At 35.3% G+C, this 24,635-nt stretch overlaps 2 protein-coding genes across 3 annotated transcripts; both read left to right on the top strand.

The window, feature by feature from the left end:
• The first annotated feature begins 1,769 nt into the window (after positions 1–1,769).
• slc25a33 (solute carrier family 25 member 33) lies at positions 1,770–10,638 on the top strand. The gene is made up of 8 exons (XM_019082676.2): positions 1,770–1,927; positions 4,783–4,956; positions 5,816–5,893; positions 6,728–6,828; positions 6,947–7,013; positions 7,601–7,881; positions 8,772–10,015; positions 10,400–10,638. Exons 1-7 carry the CDS (start codon positions 1,887–1,889, stop codon positions 8,972–8,974), a joined length of 945 nt encoding a protein of 314 aa, XP_018938221.1. The 5' UTR covers positions 1,770–1,886; the 3' UTR covers positions 8,975–10,015; positions 10,400–10,638.
• On the top strand, positions 10,460–24,601 carry LOC109065674 (transmembrane protein 201-like). Of its 2 annotated transcripts, none has more exons than XM_042751264.1 (11): positions 10,460–10,637; positions 13,205–13,325; positions 13,667–13,855; positions 14,959–15,138; positions 15,588–15,940; positions 16,463–16,666; positions 19,414–19,632; positions 22,281–22,351; positions 22,452–22,733; positions 23,543–23,671; positions 23,773–24,601. In XM_042751264.1, exons 1-11 carry the CDS (start codon positions 10,513–10,515, stop codon positions 23,868–23,870), a joined length of 1,971 nt encoding a protein of 656 aa, XP_042607198.1. In that variant the 5' UTR covers positions 10,460–10,512; the 3' UTR covers positions 23,871–24,601. The 2 variants fall into 2 exon arrangements, with proteins under 2 accessions (XP_042607198.1, XP_042607200.1); XM_042751266.1 differs by having other exon boundaries at positions 19,414–19,638; positions 22,287–22,351; positions 22,434–22,733; positions 23,537–23,671.
• The last annotated feature ends 34 nt before the right edge of the window (positions 24,602–24,635 follow it).

Raw genomic sequence — 24,635 nt, 5'->3', positions numbered from 1 at the left:
AGACTGTCTGTCATTAAAATTCATGTAGTCAAAAAAAGGCGTGTGAACAGAAATACCCACAGAACTGTCAACACGCTAAAGTAACTATAATTAAGTCTTACTGTTTTTAATAAGTCTTATAGTTAAGAATTTAAATTTAGTAGATTAAATGTGTTGTGAACACAATCAGAATTGAAAAAAAAAAAAACAATATTTAAACAAAGCAGTTATGCAAAAACAGAGCAGAAGTGGTGGTGATAGTTTCACTATCTGCAAGGCAAGGTAAATATATCTGGAATAACAAGTCCTACAGGATGTCTATCAACCATAAATATTTACTGCAACCTTAAAATGAAAACAATAGAGAACTTTAGGTGTTTCTCTGTAGGGGTTTTATTATTAACCAGTGGATATCTTCAACAAGACGATGTGTTTACGTTTCTTGTTCTTTTTTTTTGGTTATCCAGCATAATTAGCAAACACAGTGCAGTGTCAACAACTCTCAATGCCCCTCTTATCAGTATATAGTTAATAGGTGTGCTGTTAGATTTTTGTACCTCCCTCCCCTCACAACACCCCCTCTTCTCATAGGCTGCTTCGCTCGCTTTTCCAATTATGTTTTTGAAAAAGGAAAAGGACATATTTACCTTGTGACTCATTTTTTTATAGTTTCTAGTTTAAGGAAAAAGTGTTGAAGTAGATGTTTGAATGGAAGGGATATGTGATGTATTATCAACTGTAATGACAAAAAGAACTTCTGGAAAGTCACTTTGTGAGAAGCATGATTCATTAGTCAACATTCAGTATTTATCTGATAAAGAAGGGTTGTTTCATTTGGGTGTCTTATAAAGGAAATTAATATGTGTAAAGGTGTCACTAGTTGTGCAGCATAATTGCATAATAATGTAGTTATCAGTACATAGTTAATAGGTGTGCTGTTAGATTTTTGTACCTCCCTCCCCTCACACACCCCCTCTTCTCATAGGCTGCTTCGCTCGTAGCAGCTTATCTGTCCAATTATGTTTTTACATGCCTGAGTGCTGGATATGGTATCATAGTCACTCCACAATTAACAACAGATATGCTGCAGGAGTCTCCACCATTTTAGTTTGTCTGTTTTGGCAAATTATGCATTAGGGTCTATAGGGGGAAAAAAATAATAATTTTTGCATTTGCAAAAAAATAAATAAATAAAAATAATAATCATTTGTTTACTTTAAAGAATAAAGCATGTGGCACTGCAGAAATAAATTCATATTCATAATTCATGAAAATAATTACTAAAAAAAATTGATTTTTTTTAATGTAAAATTTTTTTTTTTATGTATTTAACCTTTTATACACTGTAAAATGTTACATATATTAAATAGCTAAATATACTTAAGCTTCACGTACCTCTAGCTATATAAAAATCCCAATATCTATTCATTTCAAATCAAAACAACAAGTTTAAAACTTACAGGGTTCACTGACTCCCCAAGTTTCATGTTCATGAATACAGGAAATATAGGAAATAGGCTATAGAATATAGGAAAAGATGTATTACATTTGCATTTTAAAGTATTTTTGGATTAAAGAACTGTAGCACTATATGGAACTTTACAGATCAAATACATTCACACAATAAAAACTATTGACTATTGCGAATTTATCCGTATGTAACCTTTTATGTATTGCAGAATGTCACCTGATATTCTGCAGCGGTTTAATTTTACAGGTTTGTTTGTGCATAAACCGATGGCGTGACGTCATGGACAACACCCCCGGCCAGCCCCTATGACGTGAGTCCAGGGTACTTATCCGGCTTTAAAGCTAAAGAAGCCGGTTGTCAGGCCGCTGGCCTAAGCGACGACGTTTAGTTTTTATTTTAAGTCTAACGTTTTTGTGAGGTACGATGGCTCTTTGAAATGGCGCAGAAAGACACGCTGTTACATCTTTTCGCAGGGGGGTAAGTGGAAATTACTTTTATATTCATATGAAACCGAGGATGACGATCCCCAGACTGGAAGGGCGACAGCAGCTTTAAACGCAATGCGGCGACTTGACCTTAATGTCACGCTCATCTCAGAAGAAATCAATTTTGAGACTGTTTTTCTGTTATTGATATCTCTTCTGTGATATGTTGAAGATGAGTTCAAATGAAGACCGCTCTTGTTAGCGTTTAGCTAGCGGTGAAAGTCGCGCGACCGAAGCGTTTTAAATACGCGAGCGTCTTTAGTGCTCAGATGACATCATTATATGGATAAGTTTATAATACTTTTATTAACTGTTTTAAAATGTTGCATGGAGAGTAAAAACTTTATTTATGTCTAGCCTTTCAAAGACAGAGCAGTGTGTTGCATTACGTAATTATGTCATGAGCCACGAGAGAAGAGACGAGGTTCATCTCTCGCGAGCTCTTCATGTGCTGATTTTAAAATTGAAATATGCATGTGAAATGTTGATTTATGAAATTACTAAATAGTCGTCTACGCAGAGCTAGTTTGCTTTAGCACCCTTTGTAAATTTAAATGGAAGCGTTTTGCTTTACATAAATACATCCAAGGTCATTCCGCAACTATTTACGTCCCGCGACCCGTATTTAATATCAGTACTTATCTACTACTCCTTAAAAACTGCTATTGATTTATTGGTGTCATTTTGCACTCGTGAATGTCGTACTTTCTCAAGAATGCGCCTGTGTTTTTTGCGCATTTCAATGCGTTGCTCAATGCCACCTGCTTTTAGTAACATGTAGCTGGAGAAGTGCTTGCTTTTTTTCAAGGACAGAGAGCTTCGTACTCGTGTCAAGAATGCAAAAGCATGTGTACTAGACTAGAGAGTAATGAATGTAGGTGAACGTGTGACTGCTTAAAAAAAAGGCACCGTTAAAGTGTTTGAAATAGTGTTGAAATAAAAAGTAATTTAGTCTCTTTTTTTCATGTATACAGAGCTATTAATACGATTTGTGAAATTATGAAGTGATTTTTGTAAAGCCGAAATATTGCACAGTAATTAAAAAGAAAATTTCCCCCCAGTATTTTAGTTTGTATTATTTGGAGTGTATTTTATTCTTAATATTAGGATATAAAGAAACATTATTTGATTAAAATATATTGTGTAGTGCTCATAAATATAATTTATTGTGAAAAATGCAGCAGCTTTATATATATATATATATACAATAAAATTGTAATTTTCCTGCTGTTTTCATATGGTGAAAGCTTGATAGGCATAGAAGAATGTTACCACGCCAGGTTTTGCATGTTGTCAGCTATTTTTCAGTTATGTAACTGAAGTTCTAAGTGAATAATTTCAGGTTTTGATCTCAATATAACATTAGTTAGATTCAGGTGACTTGTTGTGAAGGGTACAGACATCTGCATGTTTGTTTTATTCAAACATGGGCATTATATAATCATGCCCCAAGCATTGTTTGTGTTACAAAACGGTCTATTATAAAAACATTATCCTTGGTGCTCTGCGAGCTGGATGAGAAGTCAAGAGGAGACTTGCATCAGTGTTGGGCTTAAGGCTTTTGTTGAGGACGTCTGCCCTTGTAACTGAATGTGCTTCTCAGACAGATTTGTGATTAATCTGTCCTTTATTTTGCTGTCCTGAGGTCGGAGGCATTGTGTTCTTCACATGTCTTGTACTTCTCTAACACAACCTGTGACCTCTGTCAACATGTTTTGACTTCTGTGAAACATGATCTGTGATTTGAGATCTCGCAATTTATTTGCCTCAAGTCTCACTAGAAATAAACAAGATGCATAACAGCTGATTAAGTGTAATTGCTATGTTCTTTGGTTATAAAAATGTCTTAGAAATTGGACTGTATTTTTTCCTACTTTATTAGTTAGCTTTGTTATTTTTTATTTATTTACCTGGTCATGTTCTTCATCTCGGTTTTCTTTGATTTGATTTAGAGCCAATTAGGTTAAACCAGCGTAGGACTCTAATCCTTTTATTTTGTAACGTAAATCAGGATCAATGTCACCTACGTCACATTGTGTCATTTTAATGAAGTTCAGTTTGCTTTCCTTGACCTCACTCTCATATTCTTGACTCTTAAAACAGCCAGGAAGGTTGTCCACAAGTGTTGCTGACGCGCACACACATATTTGCGTCTAAAGTTTAGTTTGAACTGGATTTTAACGTAACCTCAAACAGCAAATGTAACGGCAACCTTTAGCAAATTTTGTGCTCACAAGCTTATGTCTGTTTATTTAATCTAGAGGTCCTCAACCTTTTTTGGACACAGCCCAATTTTTAGGTTGCAAAATTCTTTTGTATTTAAACTTTTATTATTATTATTATTATTATTATTATTATTATTATTATTAGTTATATACAATATTTCTTCTGCATTTTTACCTTTATTTATTTTAGATATGTTATAGATATTGAGACTCTCTCATTCCATAGATTGAGGTTAAGATTAATTTATTTTGAAAAGGTCTCATGCTCACCAAGATTGCATTTATTTGATCAAAAATACAGTAAAAACAGGAATATTGTGTGAAATTCTTATAATTTAAAATGGCTGTTTTCTGTTTGAATATATTTTAAAATGTAATTTTTTCTTGTGATGGCAAGGTTTAATTTTTAGCAGTTGTTACTTCAGTCTTCAGTGTCACATGATCCTTCAGAAATGATTCTAAAATGCTGATTTGGTGCTCAAGAAACATTTCTTTTTATCAATGTTGAAACTTTTTTTTTGATGAATAGAAAGTTCAGAGGAAAAGCATTTATTTGAAAGAATCTTTCCTGTTACATACAACAAATTTAGTTGCTTAATAAAAGTATTTGTTTTCTCCACAGATGTGGTGGAACCGTAGGTGCCATCATGACTTGCCCCCTGGAGGTGTTAAAAACCAGACTACAGTCATCTGGCCTCACCCTCAGACCTGTTTTCCAGGTCCAGCTGGGCACATTCAATGGTGCTGGCGTCATTAGACCGGGACCCGTCACCCCAGGCTTGCTACAGGTGTTACGGTAAGCAAGGAAGTACAAACAATATGACACTGTCATCCACCCTGAATGTAGCCCTGGAACCTCTGTGGGGCGGCACTGCTTGACTTCTGAAGTCTGTTATGTAGATGCATTTAGCAACTGGATTTGATCTTTAAAATGAAAGCAGATTAAAGCAGCTCTTATCCTGCTGTTAGCTGCTGCAGTTGATGTTGATAAGGGGCAGGGTTTGTCTTATGTAAAGGCAAAAGAGATTGCAAGTGTTCCCTGTCAGTGTCTATTTTAGGTAATTGGGCCCAGCATGGCATTGCTCTCAGGAACCTGCACTGTCACATGATGCCTTCTTGCTGTGCTCTGGTTACTAGCCGCAAACACAAGGTGTCTCTGAGGGAGTGTACGGGTCTACGTGACATCCAAAACTTCAAGAGAGACATTTCAATGTAGTCAAGCTGTTCAATATCTATCTTGAAAAAAGGACACCATGTTTAGCCTTTATTCTTCATGAGAAAGCATTTACCTTGTGACTCATTTTTAATAGTTTCTAGTTTAAGGAAAAAGTGTTGAAGTAGATGTTTGAATGGAAGAGATATGTGATGTATTATCAACCCGTGATGACAAAAAAAAACTTCTGGAAAGTCACTTTGTGAGAAGCATGATTCATTAGTCAACATTCAGTATTTATCTGATAAAGAAGGGTTGTTTCATATGGGTGGCTTATAAAGGAAATGAATATGTGTAAAGGTGTCACTAGTTGTGCAGCATAATTGCAGTGTTCAAAACAAGCTGTGTGGGTGGATTTTAAACTGGTCTTGTGCAGTCTGACTGAAATAAGAAGCCAAATAGTGTTACATCTGTCTCAATCTCATATCTCTGTCCTCATCAGGTCAATTCTAGAGAAGGAGGGACCAAAATCTCTATTCAGAGGATTGGGCCCAAATCTTGTTGGTGTTGCACCCTCAAGGTAATGGTTTCGATTGTTTTTTTTGTCCGAATCAAGGTTAGATTATAAATCATCCACTCTACAATGTTATACGTGCGCGCATATATATATATATATATATATATATATATATAAGTTAATTAAAAAAATATTTTTTTTCTTCTAATAATAACAGTGCCTTTCCTTGTAGCATGAATTTTGAATTTAGGAAAAAATAAGTCAGAGTTGTCACTTTTTTTTCCATATACATATTCACAATAATACTACTGTAATATACAATAATAAAACTGTTGTATACTAAATTTCTCCATAACAATAACTGTATCTTTCCTTCTAACTTTTGTTTGAATTAGGAAAATTAGTTGATGGTTAGATAAGGTAAAAAAGTGACAATTCTTAGTAGAAATAAGAAGTATTGTAAATTTATTTCTTAATGAGAATTAATTTCCTTAGGCTCAATAGCCATGCATTTCTCATGCTAGCTTGCTAAATTACATTCAAATTAAAATTACTTATAAGCAAGCTACAATTTTTTTCTTCACTCCTCTAGGATGTACTTATTCTGTGAAAATGCAATCATTGTTTCCCACAGTCATTATAGCATTAGATCTGGGTGCTTATTCAGCTCTTTGTGCAGTTTGTTCCAGACATTCAGCACAGAGAATGGACTGCACTGTCAGGAACTGTCACTGCAAGCTGTTTTGCTTGATAAAACATTGGCAGCCTTTCAGTGCAAACGGCCCTTTTTCATATTAAAATGAACTGCACTGTCATGCGTGGAGAGAGGAAGCAGGGGGTGTCGAGTTCAACAGAGTAAATCCACTGATATTCTGTTCTCCTACTGTTCTTTTTCAGGGCGATCTATTTTGCAGCTTATTCAAAGTCAAAAGAGACTTTCAATGGCATCTTTGTCCCAAACAGTGGAATTGTGCACATGTCCTCGGCTGGCTTTGCAGGTGATGACTTAAGGTTCTTAAAAGAACATTTATGCAACATTGCAGATAACAGTTCTCAGAACTGTTTGATGCTTTCAAAGAAAGTGGGTGTTCGCTAATTGCATTGTTTTTCTTACAGCATTCGTCACAAACTCCCTGATGAATCCCATCTGGATGGTCAAAACAAGAATGCAGCTTGAGAGGAAGTATGTTAATGCTGTAGACTAGAGAATTTGCATTAGGGCATGACACATATCTGTATCAGACCCTTGAGTTGTGGCCCTTTTGTGTGTGAGGGTAACACATCCCCAGATACCGTGAGGGTAATGAGTTTTCTTGGATGGGGGATGGGGGGGGGGGTTGTACAAACTATTAGCACTGTCTCTCTGTTATGCAAATGTCATGATGATTAGCATGTGATCCAATCTGCTGCAGTACAGATATCCACCTTGACGCAGCCGTCGGGGCTTAGCAGGCATGTTCTATATTTGCGCTATAAAAAGTGCCAGCAGTAAACTGCTAGAGTCAGATGAGAGAAGAATGTCAGATGGTACAGTCTGAAAATAGTCTGGCATTTAATTCTCCCTCCCACTCTACACACAAACCACATTGTGCAACGCAAATTAAAGTTGCAAGTGAACCTTTCGAAGTCTTTGACCTTGATTTTAGTATTCTGTGCCTAAACTAGGTTTTGAAAGCAGAACTGTTACCTCAGAGTTAATCGTGGTAAATTCTTGACCTTTGTAATCCATTTCTTCCTGATCACCTGACCGACTGTCTCTTTGTCCTCCAGGGCACTTGGCGAGAAGAAAATGAACACGTTACAATGCGTGCGGCATGTGTATAAGACGGAAGGTATACGAGGTTTTTACCGGGGTCTGACGGCGTCGTACGCTGGCATTTCAGAGACCATGATCTGCTTCCTTATTTACGAGACACTGAAGAAGTACCTAGCACAGAGTCGATTCACCACACCTGACACAGACACAGAAAAAGGCGCTTCAGATTTCCTGGGCCTCATGGCTGCTGCTGCATTTGCCAAGGGTTGCGCCTCCTGCATAGCTTATCCACATGGTAGGTTGTTATTACCTGTCAGCCAGTGTAAACCAGCATCAGCCAGTCTGTCTAAAGATAAACAGATCACTTCCTCTTTAGCACCAAGACCTGCACTTTCATGACAGGACTTGGAGTGCATGAGAAATACAGTAAAATAACATTTTTATAGTTCAAAAACGAATATGAATTTAGAGTTTTGTTAGTTATTGCAACAACATGCAGTTAGTCATAATGGGATGAACTGCTAAAAACACCTGCAAAGTTCTTTTAAAGTTGTTCATCAAAAAAAAAAAAAACAGTTTCCACAAAATATTTAGAAGCACAACTTTTTTCAATATTAATAATAAGAAATCTTTCTTGAGCACTAAATTGGCATAATACAATGATTTCTGAAGGCTCATGTGACTAGACTTAGAGTGATGGCAAATTCAGCTTTGTCTTTACAGGAATAAATTACATTTTAAAATATTACATTAGAAAACAGTTTTTCACTATTTTATTAATATTGATGCATATTTTTGATCAAATAAATGCAGCTGTGGTGAGCTAAGAGACTTCATTCAAAAATCATATAAAATATTTGAATGGTAGTGTATACATGTATACATTCAATGAAAATACCACAAAAAAACCCTAAAAAATTACATGTAGATATACAATACTAATCGAAAGTTGGGGGTCAGTAAGATTTAAAAAAAAAAATCATGCTTTTAAACAACAAATAAAAATGAAATAAATAGAAAGAAACATTATTTTTTTTTTTTTTTTTTATTACAAAAGCTTTTATTTAAAATATTAATAAATAAAATTCCGGAAATTTGATAGATGAGAATTTAAGAAAAAGGATCTGCAGAAACTTCTACGTCTCCTCATTTTTAATGACCATCCTTTCTTGGTGTGTTTTCTAGAGGTAATTCGGACAAGACTAAGAGAAGAGGGAAGCAAATACAAGTACTTCTTTCAGACGGCGCGCCTTGTGGCGATTGAAGAGGGATACGCAGCTTTTTACAGAGGACTCATTCCACAGCTCATCAGACAGATCCCCAACACAGCCATAGTGCTGTCCACCTATGAGCTCATTGTCCATCTGCTGGGTGAACCCTCCAAATGAAGCTGAACACTACAAGCACAAAGATACTTTTGACCAGTGGACAGAAAAGAATCCATTGTGAACAGGGATGTTTATTTGAATTACCCAAAGACTTTAAAGAGCTTTTTTATTTTGCGTTGACTGCATATGTTATCAGAACTGTTTTGCTTGTTTGTGTTATGTAAATGCGCATGTTGCATAGCTACTCCAAGATGTTTGTGTATACTGTATCAGTGTATAGCAAAAGTCATCTGAATATACAAATAGTGCTTTTAAGTTAACTAAATTATTCGTATTAGTTTTTTTTTTTTTTTTTGCTTTTTTTTTTTTTTGGATCTATGATATGGTATGTGTCCAAGAGTTCTGGAGTTAATCATTAGTGGATCCGGGTTTTATTATGAAGTTCTTGAAAGGAATGCAAATGATACTGTAATGGGGGCGTAGGATAGCTTGTTAGGGGGCAATAAGCTCACGTTGCAATATTTTGTAACACTTTCCTGATTCATGACAACTAGTAGCACTGGAATTTGACCAATCAATTCCATTCACCTCTTTACTAGAAACCTGTAATCTGTTTACTGTATGTGAAGTTGTTCATCTTTTACAGAAAATGAGGGCCTTGATGCGTATGCTGCTTTTGGTTTAATAAAATAAATTATGGAAGTTATTTTTTTTTCGTTGGAAATGCACAGATAAAATGAGCCACATTAATAAATATACCTTTTTAAGTCTGTTTGGATGAATTTATGAGTGTTAGCAAGACTTTGAAAACAAAGGTAGGAGTCAATAATCCCAGGATCCCACCTGTTTACGTGAAGGTTCCAAAACATGAACAAAGAACATGATCTTTGAGCCTTCTAGTAGATGATGTATTATCTCTTCTCCCACAATGCTGTACAAAGTGAGAGGTATTTGTGAATCAGTTATGTTGAAGATAATGATTAAGTCATGTCACCATACTTGTTTTTAAGAATGTTATCTTATGTTAATTATGATTCAACTTGTGATTACTGATAATATTTTGTACACAAAACTTTAAGGTGACTGAAAGACCTGTTTAGGGTAAGTTTTAATGTTATGTCTTAGTAAAGCTTGTGAATGGCTGTTACATATGTTGCCTCGAGAGGGCAGGTGTATACCATATAAACCTGTTTCAGTTTACTTTCTTGAACAGGCAGGATTTCATTTGTTGAAGGCATGGCGTGTAGCAGCAATTACAATTACAGTAAACAGAGATAGAATACAGATAAAGCTAATTATTGTTAAAAAAATAATTGTACAAAATATTTTTAATTTAAGAACAGATAACTTGTGTCTGTTATTACATTGATGCATTATGTTTAATTATTATTATTTAATTATATTTTACTATTTGATGTATATAATTAACAAATAGTTATTATTACTAGAATTTTCCGTTTAGAAGTGCAACTTTTATTTTGACAGCTCTTGATATCGCTCTCATGACCTGGATATGGCCATGTTGTAGACTGATGCACGCTTCTGTTGCCGCATGCACTACTCCAGCGTGTGGCTTCTGGTGAATAACACTACAGTCAATGTCCCGTTTTGCAATGGAGGCGCTTAACCAAATATTACTACAGTACCCGCCACTTGTAGTTGGAGGTGTCGGAGCAACGGCGATCGCTGCAGGAGGGGCGCTGATCTACAGAATTGCAACCAGGTATTGTGTCCCTGCCCATAAGATGTCGCTGGGCCTTGTATAACAGACAAGAATGTTGAGCTACGGCTACGGAAAACACCACTTTTTCACGATTTGATCTATAATTCATATAAATTGGCTGTAGTACTTTCAACAATTCGGGCATGAAAAATGCTTGCGCACGCGCGGAGCTATTGAAAGGCGCGAGCTAACTTATACAAACAAGCGCGCGAGATTTCGTAAAATGGCTTGTCTGTCAGCGGTACTTTAAACACCAAAATTCACAGCTATATTAGTATTTTTGACCAAAAATAAGATAAGTACTACAGTTATTGTTATTTCTGTAAATCAGTGATTTATTCCTTCAGTGTTTTCATTCATTTATCTGTATTTCTTTTATTTTGTTGATATCAGTGGTGGTTTAGTTAATGACACCTATTCCAAATAATTATGTTATTTTGACAGAAAAATAATTACCGTGGTAAGAGCAACTCATTTCTATCATAATGATGCGTATAACGTTAGACTTAAGCAAAAGTGGAAGATCCCAACTTCTTTTATTGATATTACACAAAAGTTGTGCTCTTATATTAACTGAATCGGTCATATTTTATCTAGTACAAGGTATTCAGTTACACGATTTAATAAGCTGTGGAATATGGAAGCAGATTAGTCTCAAATATAATTCACGCAAAAAACACGATTCACACATGCGTAGACAATTTCACACGCATGAAACCTAATTCAGGTACACACAAAAAAAATTCACATGCGTGAAAAAAAATATATATTCACAAAAAGCAATTCACATGCGCAAAATAAAAATATATATTCACAAAAAGCAATTCACAAATGCAAAACACAATTCGTAGATATACAACTGTGCACAAAAACCTTTGAATGTTTAAAATGTACAAGTGTCTGAATTAGGGCTGGGCGATATATCTAACGATATGATCATGCGCATCTAGTCAGTAAATCTGGTTCCGTGATTACCGCTAAATCGCCATCACCTGCTTTCAAATGGAGCGGCATTTAATAGATAGAGCCGTAGATCACTGACAAGCTACGCAATATCGCGTTCATTATCGCAGATGAATCGCCTTCGATAATCAACGCGATATTGCGTACCTTGTCAGTGAATTACGGTTTACTACGAATCCACTCGGACATGATCATATTGTTAGATATATCGCCCAGCCCTAGTCTGAATGTACAAATTGTCATTTACTACGAATCCACTCGGATTTGTGTGTGTGTGTTTTTGAGACTTTCCTGGCAGAGCTCTCTTCCCACGTGGGTCTGTCGTACTCTTTAGCCAATCAGATGCGAGCTTACCATTCCAACCAATCATGTCATAAGCCACTGAGAGTGCATTCAAGGAGAGTAGTTTTGCACATGTTCAGATGAAGTCACAATAATGGCAGAAGCTTCCTTTGTTTGAGTCTGCACGTCAGAAACGGAAGTTCTAAAAATCGCTAAAAATGGGCTTCACTTGTCTCAATTGAGTTCCAATTGGGTCGCTGTCTCCATTTCTTTTACTGTCTATGGGATAACTGATGTAAAGGCTTAATTTACGTTCTAATTAATCCATATTGTGCAAAAGTTGCGCAGAATCGTGCTCCTTGAATGCACTCTCAGTGGCTTATGATATGATTGGTTGAATGGTAAGCTCGCATCTGATTGGCTAAAGAGTACGACAGACCCACGTGGGAAGAGAGCTCTGCCAGGAAAGTCTCAAAAACACACACACACAAATCCGAGTGGATTCGTAGTAAATGACGATTTGTACATTCAGACACTCGTACATTTTAAACATTCAAAGGTTTTTGTGCACAGTTGTATATCTACGAATTGTTTTGCATTTGTGAAATGTATTTTATGAATATATAATTTTATTTTGCGCATGTGAATTGCTTTTTGTGAATATATATTTTTTTTCACGCACGTGAATTTTTTTTTGTGTGTACGTGAATTAGGTTTCATGCATGTGAAATTGTCTACGCATGTGTGAATCGTGTTTTTTGCGTGAATTATATTTGAGACTAATCTGCTTCCATAGTGGAGTAGCACGATACGTAATTCATTTCCAGGATTTTGGTTCTTTTAAATTCCTGAGTAATATTAAACATGCCAGAACTTGTCTTAATGTGGATGACGTTATCATCTTTTAGAATGTCACAGGCTGAGTTTATTATTGTAATCAAGCCTCTATCAGCCTATAAATAGAAACTCTATTCATGCTACTGTTAGGAAATCAGTCTCAGGTCCCAAGACATCGAAAAAACTATCTGAAAAAACAAAATCTCAGTTTTACATTAGATTCAATGCTCAGGCTTTACATTAATTTCCACTGAATATCTTGCATGTTCTATGGAAATGAATACAACCAAAAACACTGTGCCGCTGTAGTCCTAGTTATTAGACTAGATTAGCAGGATTATTGTCTGTCTGCAGAACAGGCCTGTGACCTGTTAATTGAGAACCAGTGTGGTGTTAATGGGAGCATTGTATTACAGTTGTTTGCTGTTATTAATGCATGGTAATTTGCAGCTGTGCTCCTAAATCCAACCCTTTTTATTCGACAGGAAAAAACCAACTCATGTCAAAGTGAATTGTTGGTTCTGCGATCAGGACACAATTGTCCCCTATGGGAACAGAAACTGCTGGGATTGTCCATACTGTGAACAGTATAATGGCTTTCAGGAGGTATTGATCTTATGTTTATAAGATTTGTTTATTGTGTCTCAAGGTAAAGGTTTTGAAAAACCAAAAATGATTACGTTACATGTGTTTATTTATATACTACCTTTCAAAGTTTGTGGTAGGTAAGATGTTTTTTTTTTTTGTATGTTTTTGAAAGAAGTCTTGTATGCTTACAAATAAAATACAGTAAAACAGTAATATTGTGAAATATTATTATGTTAAGATACAAACAACACATTTTCTATGTTTTATTACTGTGTTGCTGATGCAGCTTTTGGATATGTTATAAATGTACATTTAGTCAGTCACGCAATTAAGTTTTTGTTTTGTGCTTGTTTTCATAGAACGGGGACTACAACAAACCCATTCCTGCTCAATACATGGAGCATCTCAACCATGGCATTTCGGCCGATGTCCCGGAGTCACCGAAGACCCTACAGTGGGTCAACTGTCAAATGCTTCTGTGCAAGAAGTGCAACAACAACCAGACTCTGAAGATTAAACAGCTGGCCTCGTTCATCCCCAGGGATAATGTAGGTTTAGAATTCACCCATTTAATCTCTTAATTTCAAGACGACCAAGGTCTAAAGTTCGTTTCTGAATAAGATTTGCTTTCATGCTTTTTATTAGTGCTGTCAAACGATTAATCATGATTAAGCACATCCAAACGCTTAATATATGTGTGTGTACTGTGTATATTTGTGTTTTATATATATATATATATATGTATGTATGTATATGTGTGTGTGTGTGTATATATATATATATGTGTATATATATATATATATATATATATATATATATATATATATATATATATATATATATATATATATATATACACATACACATACACACATATACATACATACATACATATATATACATATATACATATATATATATATATATATATATACACACACACACATATACATACATACATACATACATATATATATATATGTATGTATGTATGTATATGTGTGTGTGTGTGTGTGTGTGTGTGTGTATAAACATATATATATATATAGGTGTCTCTACCATCAAACTCGACATATATTTTGAATATTTACATATCATATATAAATATATTTAACATATAAACCTAACATATTCTTCTTAAATATGTTCATACATGCATGTGTGTGTATTTATATATAAGTAAATTAAATTAAATTACAATTAAATTTATGCATTTAGCAGACGCTTTTATCCAAAGCGACTTACAGTGCATTCAGGCTATCAATTTTTACCTATCATGTGTTCCCGGGGAATCGAACCCCCAACCTTGCGCTTCGTAACGCAATGCTCTACCACTTGAGCTACAGGAGCACTAAGTAATAAATATAAGTAATAAATATACACAGTACATACATATATTATGTAAACAAAAACCTATTTTGGATGCGATTAATCATTTGATAGCACTGCTTTTTATACCTTTTTTGAGGCAAAATGTCATATATTAAATATGGCATTCAGTGGGCATCTAAACATACTTGAAAGCCTAATTTATTTGAGCTAGAATAAACATTTAAAAAATATATATATATTTAAATGTGAAAAGCATCAGCTCAAAAACAAGTAACATGCATTTGCAAATTTTAATGCACTGTGTTCACCTTAATGGCAGGAAAACTATGATGAGGAGATTGAGGTATATAAGCACCACCTTGAGCAGACCTACAAGTTGTGCCGGCCGTGCCAGACGGCGGTGGAGTACTACATCAAACACCAGAACCGACAGCTGCGGGCTCTGCTCTTCAACCACCAGCTCAGACGCAGTCGGGATGCTGATAAAGCCTTTATTAAGGTGGTGATCTCTATATATTTATATGGTTTCAAATCAAGCCACAAGACTTGGCATGAAATATACAGTAGATTCCACTTTAGGTTCTAGAAATCAAAGAGATTGATTAAGTGCCAAGGGCTTGACATGGAAAAATTGCATTGAATTTAGATGTTGCCCAGATAAAACTGCAATTTTACTACAACCTAGATATCGTTTGTTACCTGTATCAAGTGTGATTAATGACCAGTCTGTAACTAGTGTTTTCTTAAACCGCAGATAAATGTGTGGAATTGATTGCCAGAGATAAGGAAAGACCTGTTCTCTCTTGCTTCTTTTGTGTCCTGAGTATTTTACTGTGCAGCTTCTGTTGATTCAAGTTTAGTTTTAAATCAAGCTTGGCATGCAAGTATCAAATGCTATTCCCATATCAAGTGATCTTTCTTTTTTTCTTTTTTTATCCTTTTCTTCAGAACACCTACTCATTCACCACACCAGCCTGGCTGATCTTGCTCAGAGTCCTTGCGTTTCTCGCCTGTGCCTTCCTTGTAGCTGTGGCTTTGTCTGGATCTGGAGATGTGGCCTCCTCCATCTCGCAGACATTAAGCGGAGGAGTCAGCCCACCTAAACGCCCCCTCCAAAATGACAGTGAAAGCAAGGCTGAGGGGGGCAGCATGATGTGGGATGATCTGGTGGCTCTTCTGCCGGAAACGGCTGTGGAGAACGCTCGACTCGTCTGGCAGTGCGGAAGCGACCATCAGATGGCCGTGGCCTCTGTTGGTATCCTAACTTGCATCGCAGCTGTCTTAATGGCAGGACCTGTCAGGTGAACCAATTCAATTATACATAGTTTATTTCATTTAAAAATACATTTACCAAATTGACATATGAATAAAACATATTAATAAAAGTGTATATGTATATATTTTTTTAAATAAATATATTTTATATATAAATAAAATAAAAATATATAAAAAAAACAAAAATAATACATACAATACATACAATCACATTTATTTATATATATATATATATATATATTAATATATATATATTACATTAAGATATGTATATGGTATAGAATGTGAAATTGATAATTGTGTTTTTAGAACTATTATGTATATGGTATAGAATGTGAAATTGATAATTGTGTTTTTAGAACTATTACATGAATAATTGTATATACATATAAATATAAAAAAAAAAAACAAATAAAAATTAATAAAAAAATTTATAAAGATCATATATTTGTGTGTGTATATATATTTGTAATTACTATGTAAGTGAATGTATACATGTATGTAAATTTATTTTACTTATAAATTAAATTTATTTCTCTTCTCTTCAAGTTGAGGAGGATTGACGCTGTGGCCTCTGTGCTTTGGCTCCTGGTGGTATGTTTTTACCTGGCCGAGAGTTACCTCAAAACGGACATCCCTGATTGGTTGGAAACGGTCAAGTTGGGCATCACTTCTGTTTGTTGTCTGGTGGGATTCGCTGCCGCTGTGGCATCAAGCAAATCCCCGAGTCAGAGAAGAGCCAGAGGTCACAGGTTAGAATCTAAGCAGTGTCACTAAGATAAGATATTTTATGGGATCTGTAATTGAGGACACTTTTGGGACATGTAGAATTTTTTTTTTCTTTTCTCAGAACATTTTCCTCCCAAATGTATTCAGTTTACACTAACTAACTAATGCACTCATTATAACCCTCCATGGCCAAGATGTTGCTAAATAGGCCTTTTAAACACCATGCTGATATATAAAAAAGTAGTCTGTGTGGATGAGCTTGCTCAAAGTACTAGAAAAGGATTGTTTATTGCCTTTTTTATAGTGCTTGACATTAGCACCATGCCCCTAATTTGACAAGGCAGAACATGTCAGTTTTTCATTTGTTTTGGTGCAGGTTGAATTCACAGGTTTGGGGTAGCTTGTAAAGATACAGATTAGTTCATGAGGGAATGATTTATTTTTAATGCATCTCGCAGTGTATAATGCTGTTTTTGCAAATGAAATAGAAAATGCATTGTTCAACAAGAAATTGCAATGGTGTTTAGGGATTTGGGGATTTTTGTTTTTCATCATTGAATTTAAGCTTAAAATTTACACAACATGTGGAACTTAAACCACCTAAAACTATACCCACTATATTAAACTGTAACAAAAGTTTTGTATTATGCCAATACTGTTCCAAACTCCTGTTTGCAATCTCATAACAACAGTGATATTATCAGTATTTAGTTGCTAACAACATACAGATATGTTAGACTTGTGCTATATATTAGCTCAAGTACTCAGCGTTCACTTTTGAGGTTAAGCTACAGCTGAGCACATTTGAGAGAGTCTCGAAATATTTGTCTCTCTTCGTTTTGATTCTTAATCAACTTGAATTTCAAGTCTATCTCCACCACCGGGTTGATTTTGTAATCGTTACCTCAGTACAGAATTTATGCAATTTTTCAGAAAATTAGCTAACTTTGCATAGTACTATGCACATTATATTATGAACATTATATTTACTATGTTGTAAAGTGTTACAGGTGCACTACATTGTATTACGTGCCGTTTAGTTTGAATACTACTAACCACACTAAAGCTCTATAACACTTTCAAGTGCCTAACAAAGAGAGACACATTTTCAAAACTTCTACAAATATAGCTTTGTAGGGATTGTATGGAAAAATAAGCATTGTATTTTGTGACAGTACGACTATAGATTTTATGTTTTTGTAGGTTTGGATCACTGTATTTCCCAAGTTATTGTATGCATGTGGCATATGCTGTGAAGTTTGCTGTGATCAAAGTACTAATGTGACTTAGACACTTACTGTCTGCAACTGTTCTTTTATTTAAATCAATTTTGTTCATTTCCATTAGATGTGTATCAGCCTATACAGATCTCATGGTACCTGTCCAACTCCGACGAGCTTTAATATTTATAATTTTTGTATTACCAAAAGGTGAAACATGCCTAATGTAAAGTACATTTCACTTAATTGAGTATTTAACTGTAGACATCAGTATCGTTGAATATTTAGTATCTTCATTATAATAGTTTTGTTTCCCAAAGGCTGATGGTTGGTAAATACAAATAATAGTGTGCATTTAGACTTGGCATTGAAACAACTATCTATTTATGATGTATAACATTTATTTAGAACAGCATTGTATTTTAGTGAGTATAGTTGATCCTTTATTGACTATTTCATTTTTTTAGATTAATTTAGATTGTCTGGAAGTATGCTGCCTGCCCAGTTTTCAGAGGATTTCAAATGCGAGTGAATAAGTAAAACTGAATTTAGCACTGAGGATATAATGTGGTAGGACCTGTCAACATGAAATCACAGATCTGTGCGTGTTGTATCAGAAGGCTCATGGTGATGCCAGAGATTGATTGGAAGGAAAGTCATTGGCTTTAAGGAATATTGCCAATTTTGATATTGGTACTGTATCTTGTCAAATCCAGTTTTTTAGTAAGTTAAGACTTTGATTTGGACCAGTTTAGGACTTATAAGCGGTTCAATAACCATAAAACAATAAACTAGAAAAACTTAAATGCGTCTGAATGTTTTGTGGCCTCTGACCATTACAAATCTAAAAATCTGTTTGGAGCTTTTTAATACTTTTTTGCCTACAGGCTGGAAATAGTTGTCTGACTTTTAGAAGCCCCCAACTGAAGTTATCAGTTTGTGGCATTGCTGTGTTTTTCTGGTATATGATCGACACCTGATCAGTGGTTTCTGGTGATTTTGACATGGAATGACCCCAAAGATATAATGTGAAATGAGCAACTGCATTGTTGAATAGTGTGAAATGGTTTCCGTCCAGAAACGTAAGCTCAGATTTGTTGTTATAATGTTGTGTTTTGAGTAAAGCAGCATGTTGGAGCTGTATTACACTTGGGTTGTATTGCATCTTTTTATACTTGTATTATTTAACCCTTTTATGAAAGTGAAATAAAACGCTGATAAAATGCGAACTGTGTGTTTGCCATTTCTTTTAAAGGTTGTTTGAGATGGAAGCTTGTTGTTCTTTTATAAATTAGAGAAACGTAACCAAGGATTTAGCGTGACTGCATCAAATGTTTGAACTGAGCAAGTGGATATTGACTGAAATTAAATGGTCTGAAATTAAATCTCTAAAACACTGAAATCTACTACATTCAAATGTAAGGCTTTTGAATTTTGTGAAAGTCTGCAGAGTGCTCTGCAGTTTTACAGTTTTCCTCCATAGCAGTAACTGAAGAGATATTTGCTCCATGAAACTCAGCAGTGGACCGATTGTCTTCTGTCTGTTGCAGGTATCTGTCTGGCAGTTCTCCTGGGCCATACTACAGTAATCACTGTCCCTCGCTGTCTGCACCTGTGTCTGAATCCTCTACCTTCATCCCAACACCTCCCCCCAACCTGTCACAGCTGCTCATCCGACAGCAAAGCCACAGAACACGCAAAGCCTCACCCTCCTCGCTGCCTGGGCGACTCAACACACACACACACACACAAACAAAACCCTCCCTCACAATAACAATTAAATCATAAGACACACACACACACACACACATTTAAAATGTTTTTTTATTATTATTATTCCCTTGACGGTAAAGCTGAATTCTCAGCATCATTACTCAAGTCTTCATTGCCACATGATCCTTCAGAAATAATTCTGATATGATGATTTGCTGCTTAAGAAATATTTCTTATTATTATTGATGTTAAAACCAGTTTTTGCTACTTAACATTTGTGTGGAAACTGTGATAAACTACCATTCAAAACTTTGGGGCAACTTTGTATTGTGGTTTCCACAAAAATATTGGGCAGTTTTCAACATTGATAATAATAACTGTTATTAAAAAATTAACCACCAATAATAACTGAGCACCAAATCAGCATATTACGTAGTATAATTTCTAAAGTCGACACAGAAGACTGGTGTAATGGCTACTGAAAATTCAGCTTTGCCATCACAGAAATAATTACATTTTAAGAAGTATTAAAATAGAAAACATTTATTTTAATCTGTAATTTTACTGTATTTTACAACATTACTGTTTTACTGTATATTTAATCAAATACACTTTTTTAACCATGCATATAACATGTTGATATAAATATAAAAAATATTTTAAATAAAACTAATTATAATTAAATAAATATTGCAATAAAACTTAATAGGCTGTGCAATGAATTTGGCTTTTTGTAACATAGTTGTAATAGTTCTATAATGTAGAAAAACGTTCACTTTGTTTGAAAAGAAGTGAGAAGTGCTGCTATAGTGAGAGGCCCCAGGTGCTGTTTTGTGGAACCAATGCAGAAGTGCATGATGGGAAAGATGTGGGTCACTGACTGACTGACTGAGTGCATGGTACAAGGAACTCAGCTCACTCTTCACCCCAGACGGTGCCGCACCTAGCAGGGGAATTTTGCCAACTGCCAAAGAAAACTGCGAAGTGTGATTGAGAAATAGTCTGTTCAGTATCTCCAGCTACCTACCTGCATGCTACAGGGATTTTCCCACTGCTGATGAGTTTCAAGTTACAGGAAGGGACTAATTTACATTATTTTATTATGAAAAACTCTGTTTTATCTTTGAATTTTAAAGAGTGGTGAACCTATAAATAGAATGTGTCATTATTTACTCACCGTCATGCTGTTCAAAAGCTGTATGCTGTTATTTTTTCAGTGGAACAATTTTTCTCTGTCCAGTGACATATATTGACCACAGGAGTTGTGCGAAGAACATTATTCACTGATAATGCCCTCCATATCAGCTCTCATATCAAAGATGATACAGATCAATATAAACTATCAGTGTAGAAAAGATTATTATTATTTTTTTTTTTTTCTTATTTTGGAGCAAAATGAATAAATACTGATGAACTGTTGCTTTAATGTTTTGATTCATGTTAATACATTTAAAAAAAAGTTACCTCTTTGACTCACAGTTTTAACTTTGCATAACCTACCAACATATTGTTCATACTGTATATCAAAAGGGATGGTAGGGGCAACAGCTTGGTTTGCCATAGCTTTTAACTTTGACCTGTCAGTAAACAGGACTTTGTAATACACAGGCTTTTAAATCCTAGGATCAGGGTGATGTCGGGAGTGGTGTTTAAATGACTGTTGTGAGACGGAGAAGAATCATGGTTCGTTTCATGTGTGGATCTTCAGACGAGACCAGATGCGATGGCAAACGTCAGCCTCCTGTAATCAGATGCAGTGGTGATAAAAAGGGCCAGAGCTTGATCTTTGCGCTCTTGATTTAATCAACACACACACTCTTGTCTGAGAGAGCTCAGCGTTTGATTCATTTCCACCTCATTGCGTTATATACAGATGGATATGTAATGGTGATCTTCAAGAGTCCGGTGAGATCTCTCACAGCTCGTTTTTACAGAAGCATTAGAGTATCACTCATCTCTCCGTCACACTTCTACAGGAGGTCTTGAAAAGGCTTTTGTGTGAGCAGGGCGTGTACCTGCTCCATCATGTACCTTCACCCATCTGCTCTATAATGCTCAGTAATGGTGCTGCTTCTCTACAGCTGCAGCTGTGTTGGCTCCACATATGGAGACATTCCTGGAATGACAGAATGAGAGTGTTAAATGTTTCTACTTTGCAGTTGGATGCTTGTGTTGTATCATGAAAATTGCTAGGAATTTCTATCAGTCTTTTGTGGGATAGCTATCTTTCGCTTTTTGAGAAAGTAGCCATGGAAAGGTTAAAGGTTAAGTTTTATTCAGCAAGGATGCTTTAAATTGATCAAAAGTGACAGTAAATACATTTATAATGTTACAAAACATTTCTGTTTCGAATAAGTGCTGAACGTAATAAGAACTTTTTATTTTTTCAAAGAATCTTACAAAATAAAATCAGTTTTCAGAGAAATATTAAGCAGCAGAACTGTTCTTAACATTGATAATGAGCACCGAATCATTTTAGAAGGTTTTTTTTTTTTTTTAAAGGATCATGTGACTCTGAAGACTGGAGTAGTAGTGATGCTGAAAATTCAGCTTTGCATCACAGGAATAAAATGCATTTAAAAAATGGAAAACAGTTATTTGAGGTGGTAATAAAAATACTTCACAACATTACCACTTTTACTGTATTTTTGATCAAATAAAACATAAAAATGATCCCCAAACAATTGTGCTGAATTGTACTTTTACTTATAGATTCAGGTTTCCTGTTCAGTGGGAGTAGACCATCTTCACAGTGTAAAGACCCTCCACCTTCAGGTAACTGTGAAGAAGTGAAGGAATTGTTGTATACATCTTTATGAACTCAAACCAGATTAATCGTATACACAGTGAAACTAATTTCTTTCATTTTTAATAGATTACTACTCTCTAAAATCTGGAAGTCGACCCTCCTCTCCTGGACCATCTCCAACCCCTTCTGTGGCAGGATCCGTCACTTCCACCTCCAGCTCCGCCAGGCAGCGCCGGCCACTCATCAGTCCGGCCAGACTCAACATCAGTGGGCAAAAGCTGCGGCTCTTTTCCTCTCCTCTGGAGCCTTTAAGTTTGACCCCACCGCCTCCGTTTCTTTCAGAGCAAAGCCACGTGCACAGCAGAGGATTCTTGCCGGATGTTCCACACTTCCATTCACAGAATCATGGTATAGGGCACTTTTGGATGTATTTTTAATCTACATGAATGTCCTAAAGTTTCTGTCACCAATTTGAGCTTATGATAGTTTAGATAGTATCCCAAAAATCCAAAAAAATCTAAAATACTTTATATTGCTTTATAAAACTTTTAAAAAGACCTACTTTGACCTTTGTGTCAACTAACGTCAACTAACCTTTATCTTAAGTGTCCAAATGCTTTTTTTGAGGACAACATACTAATGCTATTTTTAAGGTACAATCTTTAATCTACTTATTTACTAGTATTACTTGTACTACTAATAACTGAAGTTTAGAAACCTCCGTTTCTTAATTTAAAAACCTCATATCATTCAAGTCTGTTGGTTTCATGTGCAAATGTGACACTGGACCACAAAACCAGTCATAAGGGTCAATTTTTTGAAATTGAAATTTATATCATCTGAATAAATAAGCTTTCCATTGACGTATGAGATACAACTGTTTGAAAATCTGGAATCTGAGGGTGAAAATTTTTGAAAAATCGCCTTTAAAGTTGTCCAAATGAAGTTCTTAGCAATGCATGTTACTAATCAAATTTTTTTATATCTTTACAGTATGAAATTTACAAAATATCTTAATGAAACGTGATCTTCACTTAATATTCTAATGATATTTGGCATCAGATAAAAATAATTTTGACCCATACAATGGATTGTTGGCTATTGCTACAGATATCCCTGTGCTACTTGTGACTGATTTTTATGTTATTTATATGTTCAGTTTTCAGTATTCTTGAACTTTAAAGATTGATATAGATATGATTTTGTTTGAGATTCAGGTTCACTGATCGATGAGGGCAGTGTGTTTGAGCATGTGGAGAAGCGAATGGGCAGCTCCTCCGGTTCTTCAAACTGCCATGTAGACACGACCACAGGAAATGGAACTGACAGCAAGCCTGGATGGAAAGGTGCGAATAGGAAGTTCATTAGAGTAACTGTGTTAAAACTAACTGGGTTACTCTGTTCTGCATAATTATTTATTGTATGAATATTTTTGTCTTTTGCACAGGGTTTTTGGGCCTGATGCTTTGGCCTGGTCTACTGTTTGCCAGCCTGACCATTAACTTAACCTTCATCGGTTTCTATCTTTATTACAATTGGAGATGAGCATATAGAAAAGACCTCAGGAGTTCAAGGTCAAACTGGGATGTACACTGGTCTTTGTCACCTGCGTGCTCAGTAAATCTGGGATCTTAACAGGAAATACATAGATAGCATTTCCCTTGGGTGACTACAACTACAACTTTATTCTTGCTGCTCAACAATTGTGGATAAAATAATGGAGAAGAAAGGTATTCTCAAATAAATGAGACGACCATATCCTCTTAACCTGAGCTCTGTTAATAAAACAGCTGAGATTCTACATTATGGTGCAAAGTATGATGTGAGCTTTGTTAAACATGTTTTTGTGCATGTTCAATCATTTTTTTTGTGTTTTTAAACACTGGATGTGTTTCAGACTGAATGCTTGTGCTGTTGAGTTTAACAGTCAGTGTTGCATCTTTATAAAAAATGTATTTGACAACTTTGCCATATTGCTGTATATTTAACCGTTTCTGTTTATCCTACATCCTGAAAGAAGAATTCCATGTCATGTCATTATCGTAATGATGTGATATTATAAAGTGCAATATGTGTGTTGATCTACTTTTGTCAACAATGTGACACTGGAAGATTTGGTTTAGCAAATGTCTGTTACTGTGTCCATTGAGCCTCTGACTCTGTTTTATGATTTAACTCATAATGTCAAGGGTAAACAGGATAATTGAATATTTTGTACATAAAATAAAGGTGTTTCAATTACCAGATTGAAATAAATCTCCATTGTAATAGCTATACATTGGTTTTGGTGTCTTCTGTATTTTTTCACAC

The sequence above is a fragment of the Cyprinus carpio genome, chromosome B23 (genome assembly GCF_018340385.1).
Source record: "Cyprinus carpio isolate SPL01 chromosome B23, ASM1834038v1, whole genome shotgun sequence".
NCBI classification, from domain to species: Eukaryota; Metazoa; Chordata; class Actinopteri; order Cypriniformes; family Cyprinidae; genus Cyprinus; species Cyprinus carpio.
Note: the sequence above shows the minus strand (reverse complement) of the source record. Positions and strands in the feature narration are given on the sequence as shown.

Bases quoted from the DNA above. Each gene is read 5' to 3' on its own strand.
- slc25a33 (XM_019082676.2), top strand. From the start codon at position 1,887: ATGGCGCAGAAAGACACGCTGTTACATCTTTTCGCAGGGGG. The intron at 4,957-5,815 runs GTAAGCAAGGAA...TGTCCTCATCAG, and splicing joins GGCTTGCTACAGGTGTTACG to GTCAATTCTAGAGAAGGAGG. The intron at 7,882-8,771 runs GTAGGTTGTTAT...TGTGTTTTCTAG, and splicing joins CTGCATAGCTTATCCACATG to AGGTAATTCGGACAAGACTA.
- LOC109065674 (XM_042751266.1), top strand. From the start codon at position 10,513: ATGTCCCGTTTTGCAATGGAGGCGCTTAACCAAATATTACTACAGTAC. The intron at 16,667-19,413 runs GTTAGAATCTAA...TGTCTGTTGCAG, and splicing joins AGAAGAGCCAGAGGTCACAG to GTATCTGTCTGGCAGTTCTC. The intron at 22,352-22,433 runs GTAACTGTGAAG...AGTGAAACTAAT, and splicing joins TAAAGACCCTCCACCTTCAG to TTCTTTCATTTTTAATAGAT.